Source organism: Dipteris shenzhenensis, chromosome 9 (genome assembly GCF_047967505.1).
Source record: "Dipteris shenzhenensis isolate YYH24624 ecotype China chromosome 9, Dip_SZ_1.0, whole genome shotgun sequence".
In the NCBI taxonomy this organism is placed as follows: Eukaryota; Viridiplantae; Streptophyta; class Polypodiopsida; order Gleicheniales; family Dipteridaceae; genus Dipteris; species Dipteris shenzhenensis.
This window is the reverse complement of record NC_141604.1, coordinates 9,672,377-9,679,144: the sequence shown is the minus strand read 5'-3', so window position 1 is coordinate 9,679,144 and position 6,768 is coordinate 9,672,377. Positions and strand designations below refer to the sequence as shown.

The window sequence follows — 6,768 nt, the reverse complement described above, 5'->3', positions numbered from 1 at the left end:
ATGTGTGTGTGTGTGTGTGTGTGTGTGTGTGTGTGTGTGTGTGTGCATGTGTGTGTGTGTTTGCTAGTGCTTCTTGAGATAGTTTCATTATAAACGTATGCGTTGAACGAACGACACAGTACAAAGTAGGGTACAAACGATGAAACAACGATAGATAATAAGGTCGGATCGGTGTACGAGGCATGCAGAGCAACATAAACGCTGACACAATTTAGAGGAACTCCAAATCGTTGCGCCTCAATAAAGTGGCAGTGCATGTCAGAGAGGAATTAGAATTGTCATTGTTTCGTACAAACAAAAGAACAGAGGGAGAATGACGGTCTATACCAAGAAGAATTTCTACGCTTTTTAGACCATGTTGGTGCGCATGTACAAGAGTCGCGCCATCATCGATTCACCGACTTCCTTTGCTATACAGAAGCCAGCAAAAGAAATTTACGAAGCAAGGCTTTACCGAAACGACTTCCTTAACATTTGAGATGTCCTGCTGTGATGATCAATGCAGAAATCAAGCCAATATGGTAGGCAACACTAGGTAGTCACCATGAAGAGCCGACCCCGCATCATCAGCACATGTTTTCTTGCTCTCTGCCATGTTCATCATCCCTGAAAACACAGAAGGAAAAGATCCAAAAAGAAAAGAATGATGCCATGAAAACGTTTCAAAGGAGTCCAAACGACGAATACTGAAACCCCGAATCCCAACACAAAGAATTACCTAATATAACCTCTCTGAAATTCAACACTCCTTGTATCCATGGAATCCCCAGAATCATTCGGTCCCTCTTCATAACTTGCTTTACAGCCAATCACCATAGCAGACAATAGCTTCTCGCAAGAAAAACAAACCCCACAGCAACAAGCAGTGAACAAACAAGCCGAACAACCAACTCTTGGAGGAAAACCCTTCTTATGAAGTGAACGTCAATGTCACAGAAAGCCATCCCATGCTTCCAAAGCTTCGGTGCCCATAACCCTGCACAAACTTTCTTTCCGCAGCGCCAAAGACTATGTCGTGTAGCCCATAAGCCCCAATAGGCACACATCGATAGGAGACTTTGTCATGCAGCACGTAAGCCCCATTAGACACAGATCGACCCATGCAAGGACATGGGCAGGGGCACGCAACAGCATGGGCGTAGAGAAGATGAGAGCCAAGAATGAAGGCGTGCAGACAAAGCCACCCAAAAAACATGCAGGGATGTGTGCCAGCCGCGTGGAGGCCAATGACAAGCCGAAAACATGCAGTAATGCGTGCAAGCCACGTGGACAAGAGGAGAAGGATGAGCTCCACGAATTACTCACCCGAGGACACGTGCATAAAACACACTTTAAAAATTCTTGCTCTGGCCTAATTTGAGTTTATATAAAAGGGGGAGTAGTTGGTGATTTGCCCATATTTTGCGTGTTGGTGATTTTAGGGTTTCGCCGCCTGCTTCCTCCGTCCGATCTTTTCACATGGTAATCCTCCGCTTCCCCCTCGATCTTCTCTTCTCTTCTTGTTTGTTTTCGTGTGATCCCTCTCGATCTTGTCATCCCCTTTTCTTCCTGTTCCTCACTCTGTTGTAATATAAAACCACCGATCTCTTGACGAACAAAATCGTGTTCTTCATAGAGATTCGTTCTCTGACGCTTTTTATTCTTAGTGTCTTTGGCTTTCGTTTTGCGGTAATTTGAGATTTCCCTCTGGCTTTCTCTTGACCATGCGTTTGCATTTGGTGTCAACAGGCTTACTCGCAGCGTAGAGGAAGGTATGCCCTCTTTTCTGTCGCTTGCCGCTGTTTGGTTTATTTTCCCCATATTTCTGCGTCCCATTACTTTTTCGCAAGACGGTTGTAAGCACTTGTCTTTTTCGGTAAGTGCGATGATTAAAATAAAATTCCTCGACCTGATCGCTTTAGTGCGAGAAGATCTTTACACCAATATTGTATGAGCACTGCGAAGAATTTCCCTGGGCGGAGCTAAGTACATAGGGGGTTCTGTTCGTGCTGCTTTGATGGAATGCGGAAGCTTGGGAGAGAAATCTACTGTCAGATAATTCATACAACAAGACTATGCAGTTGAGATACGCCTTGCGACCTATATCATGAAGCTAAATATCACCATAGCTAAATGTTGCCGAAAGAAATAACCGAACACGAGCATAAAGTGCTAGAGCCCATGTATTTGAGTGGAAACTAGTAACATTGAAACTAGAAAGCTGATACAAGGTTTTATACCATGAAGCGTTCGTAAAGAGAAGTTGGAATGGTCGATCCAAATCATACGTTAGGTACATGATGCGCAAGAGCTATGCTTCATGAGAAGCATCTATTTTGCTTGGAAATTAGATATTGTAAACTACGGATTTTTAATATCTTATGGAGCGTGCATAAAATGAAGTGAAAAATTGGAATGTATGGGAGCTAATCATATTTATGATATAATGCATTGTGGTGGGATATAGTGAGCAAAGCAAAGTTTACAAATTGTAGGACCATGCAGAAATAATTCCAGAGGTGTATGTGGTGGAAGATATCATCGCTAAGTCAGACTCAGCGCTTCATCCGAATTAAAAGATGTAGTGGTTCACCTGAAGGGTAAAAAATCTGAAAAAAAAGGTGCATGGGTGGGCACACACATGCATGGTGTGAACGTGTGTACACAGGGACACACTTCGTATATGATTGTAGTCTTCTTATTTGTGCTGATGGAGCAATTGTTTTAATGTAGGTATGACTACAGTCCTTCACCTCCATCAAGATACAGATCACGCTCAAGGTCTCGAAGTCCTCCAAGGTACTTAACGGGATTCGAAGTATAGCATACCCAGGGTTTATTACTATTATTACGACTCGGGGTATTTTGTGTGACTGCAAAGTATACTGCACGTTCACATTGGCATTCATGTTGTCGTTTTTCCTTATCTGTAGGTATGACTACAGTCCTTCACCACCGCCAAGATACAGATCACGCACAAGGTCTCGCAGTCCACCAAGGTATTTTGTGTGATCGTGAACAGGATATTTACTCGATCATAATGTACAGCTCAGCACATTAGGGTGCGCAGGGTATTTTGAGCTACTGTAAAAGTGCAGTGTACTGAATGTCCTCTCTCAGGGGTAGAGTCTTGAAGAATAATTGATAATCTTCCCCTGTTTGCAGGCACTACAGTGATGATGCTGACGCTCATAACCCTGGCAATAACCTGTATATCACTGGTCTATCCACTCGTGTCACTGAAAGGGATCTTGAAGAGCATTGCTCCAGTGAAGGGAAGGTTGTGTCTTCATCAAGCATTTTGGTTCCTTCAGCTTGAGAGCTTATTTCAATGTTACAACTTGGGGAATTATAGTAATATGATACTAAAAAGCCCAGGAAGGTGACTCACTGTTGTAGCTCTCTTCTTTCAGGTTCTAGAGTGTCATCTGGTGGTGGATCCTCGAACAAAGGAATCCCGCGGATTTGGTTTTGTGACTATGGACTGCATGGAGAGTGCTGAACGATGCATTAAGTATCTCAATAAGTCTATTCTGGAGGGACGGGTCATCACAGTGGAGAAGGTACGTTCTCGTTCCTGGATGGCTTAAAGTTTTGGTTATTATGTTAAAATTTTAGATCTGGTTAACTTTTGTGTATATTAGATTTGTGCCTCTCAAGTTTCAAAGTTTGTGGGAACAGAGAAGTTTTGGAGCAGTGAATGTTTGATTACAGGTTTTGCCTCTGAAGACGTATGCTTTTTTTTGAGGTGGTGTTTTTCATAAGTCCCTTGCAAGCATTGGCAACGTACTAGAATGCATGCTGATAGTTTGTATGGTTTTGATTATCCATACTCAGAGTTCTTACCTCGACTACCTGGACAGCACCGTAGCTGTACTGTATCAGCATCAACATTTGCAAATAAATCAAGCTGATGAATATGCCAACTTAACAGCAATTGTTGTCTATCGACCTTATAACAGCTCGACTTTTCCATGAGGCTTTCTTTGCCATGTGCATGCAATTCTTGCAAAGTCAGAATGTCTGTCACCACTTCTGCAACGCATTTGATCTCCAATTCATGATTCTGTGCTTTAGTGCTGCCTTCAGCATCAACCTGTGGCAGCAGTAAAGAAGGTTGACTTGGTTTCTTCCTTATGTCACGCTTGACTACAGCTAGAATCAACCTTTTTCTGTTTGTATGTGCTCCGTTTGTGTCATGATCTCCTGAAAAACTAGAACTGTAAAAGAGCACCATGCAAACATAGATGCGGTCAGGACTTAGAATTGGGTTGCTTACCTATAGACTTTCCCTGCAGATTGGGAGCTCTTCTGAATGTAAAGCAGATGGTCTCCTCTGTGCAGTTTTGAGATTACTGATCGTTATGTCTGTAGTGTTTCTTGCTTTACTTCTTATTAATCAGTCGTTGAATCTCTCTTTGGGTGGGGGTGCTCTTTATTAGGCGAAAAGGAAGCGTGCACGAACGCCTACTCCTGGCAAATATCTCGGGGTGAGGACTATGAGGAGAACATGTGAGTATGATCTTGTGGTGTCTCATCTGCTTTGGCTCTGCTTCCTTATTTGTCTTGAACTTGTGCTTATGGTTTCTGACTATTGTTGATACATTTTGTCAGCATCGTATGACTATGATAGACGCCGTGGGTACAGTGATGGAAGGCGATCTCCCAGATACTCCCCCTACCATAGTAGAGATTACTCTCCTGAGTATTCTCCCTACAGAGGCAAGAGCAGGTACAAGGAGTACTCTCCTGAGTACTCTCCCTACAGAGGAGAGAGTAGGTACAAGGAGAGGTCATTATCCCCTCGGTATTCACCATATGGAAGCCCTAGGAAGGATGGAAGTTCTAGGAGACGAAGCTCCCACAGATCTCCATATAGATCAAGGTCCAGGTCTAGATCTGTATCTCCCTATGATTATAGGTGAATTTGGATAATTTCAAGGTCTCAAGTTTGTGATATCCTTCAATGTAGATAAAGTTGTAGCACGTGCTGAAGAGGATTGTGCAGATAATTCAGGTGGAGGCTTTTATCATACTGTTGTTTAGAAACACCTTGCATTACATTACGGACCCTATAAAAGAGCTCGAAATTCAAGCTGAAGCATATCAAAGAATGGGGGCTGAAATGATTGGTTGTCAAAATATTAAAATGCTGTTGACTTATTTTATGCAGAATTCTGGTATTATGCCCTCTTTTGGAGAATAATAATCATGTTGATAGTTTTTGAAGAACTCAGAACTTAAAGAAATCGAAGGCATTACTAGGTTTTCAATATTGTGGATTACTGTCATGAGCAGTATTTGTAAGATTGTTTATATTCTAGTCTTATGAAGGTATATCATGAGTAGTATTTTCTTTGTTCTAAAGGGATGAGTTTGGACGTGTCTCTTGATTCATCTAGATGTGTTATTCAATTTCACCTTGTGAAGTTTTCGTCCAAGTTGCGGCCTGTTGGTATTGTGATAATTCTTTCTATCTTAAATGGTGCGTTGCCCTATCAGCTAGATTTAGATTTAGATGCTTGTTGGGGAGAGACTAAAATGAAAATGTTTAGACTTCACAAGCAGTTGTAGCTTGAATGAAGAGATTTTGGACTACCTTTTGATTAGCCTTCTCCTTTAGTGCTAGCCTTCATCATGGCTGAGTCTGCCTGTCACCTCCGGAGTGCCGACAGAAACTCAGTACGAATACTTTGTATAAATGGATGCTCAAGTATGTGTGGGTGTGGATTTGTATGTGTGAGGGCATATTTTTATACTATGGTCTACACCCACTGTTGGGCGCTGATGACGTCAGTGGGGATGTCATAGTAGCTAGTCCCTGCTATGCATGATGGAGTTTATGGTTTTCAACCTTGTGAGTGACTATCATGAGATTGAAACTGCACTATGTTGTGTTTTTAGAGGATGAGGATGAGTTTTGGAATGTTCTTGGATTCATCTAGGTATATAGTGTCTCTTGATTCATCTAGATGTGTTGCCTTGTATTTATGCATGTGCAAAATTTGTGGGAAGCTTTTGTGGCCACTTGATAGTGATAAATTCTTTCTGGTCCTTCAGTAGCTTATATGAGGATAGTATGGGATGTTTTTTGATCATCTTTCTGTGTAAGGGCTAGCTTAAGTCAATAGGTTGAGTTCGCCTTCCCTAGAACGGTGTGGTATTATGGCCAGCTTTTCACCATTGCGGAAAGACACGGCCTGTTTTCTAGCTTGCCTCATGGCAGTACCTCATGAGAAGTATTTGTAAGATTGGATATATTCTAGTCTTATGAAGGCATATCATGTGGAGTATTTGCTTTGTTTTAAAGAGATGAGTTTGGACACGTCTCAGATGTGTTGCCTTGTATTCATGAATGTGCAACATTTGTGGGAAGCTTTTGTAGCCACTTGATAGTCTTTTCTAGTCATTCAGTAGCTTGTATGAGGATAGTATGGGCTCCTTATTTTCTAGTCCTTCAGTAGCTTGTATGAGGAGAGTATGGGCTGTTTTTTGATTAGCCCTCTGTGCAAGTTTTAGCTTAGGTCAGTAGGTCGAGTTCACTCTTCCTAGAATATTGCTGTATTATGGTCAGCTTTTTGCTTGTGGAGAAAGACTCTTCCTGTTTTCTAGCTTGTTCTAGCTTGGCACATGGTAGTACCTCGTTTTTGGAGGTAAACCTTTCAACAACCATTGAGGACTATGCAACCGATGGATTACTTGATTCGTGTGGATGTTAAAGGTACTTGTATAAATAGGCCAGGCCATTCGGAAATGCTCATGGGACTCAGAGGTCTTCCTAGCACCCTC

The 6,768-nt window shown here is 42.1% G+C and overlaps 1 protein-coding gene and 1 non-coding gene across 3 annotated transcripts; both read left to right on the top strand.

The window, feature by feature from the left end:
* Positions 1–1,347: 1,347 nt before the first annotated feature.
* On the top strand, positions 1,348–5,163 carry LOC147898160 (uncharacterized). 2 transcript variants are annotated; one of them, XM_087379324.1, is made up of 8 exons: positions 1,348–1,461; positions 1,729–1,751; positions 2,713–2,778; positions 2,913–2,978; positions 3,145–3,259; positions 3,393–3,542; positions 4,422–4,491; positions 4,594–5,163. In XM_087379324.1, exons 1-8 carry the CDS (start codon positions 1,459–1,461, stop codon positions 4,902–4,904), a joined length of 804 nt encoding a protein of 267 aa, XP_087235450.1. In that variant the 5' UTR covers positions 1,348–1,458; the 3' UTR covers positions 4,905–5,163. The 2 variants fall into 2 exon arrangements, with proteins under 2 accessions (XP_087235450.1, XP_087235451.1); XM_087379325.1 differs by lacking the exon at positions 4,594–5,163 and having other exon boundaries at positions 3,817–4,483.
* On the top strand, positions 1,857–1,938 carry LOC147898161 (small nucleolar RNA snoR8a). Its single transcript, XR_015541623.1, has one exon. It is a non-coding gene; the product is annotated as a small nucleolar RNA snoR8a (small nucleolar RNA).
* Positions 5,164–6,768: the final 1,605 nt, after the last annotated feature.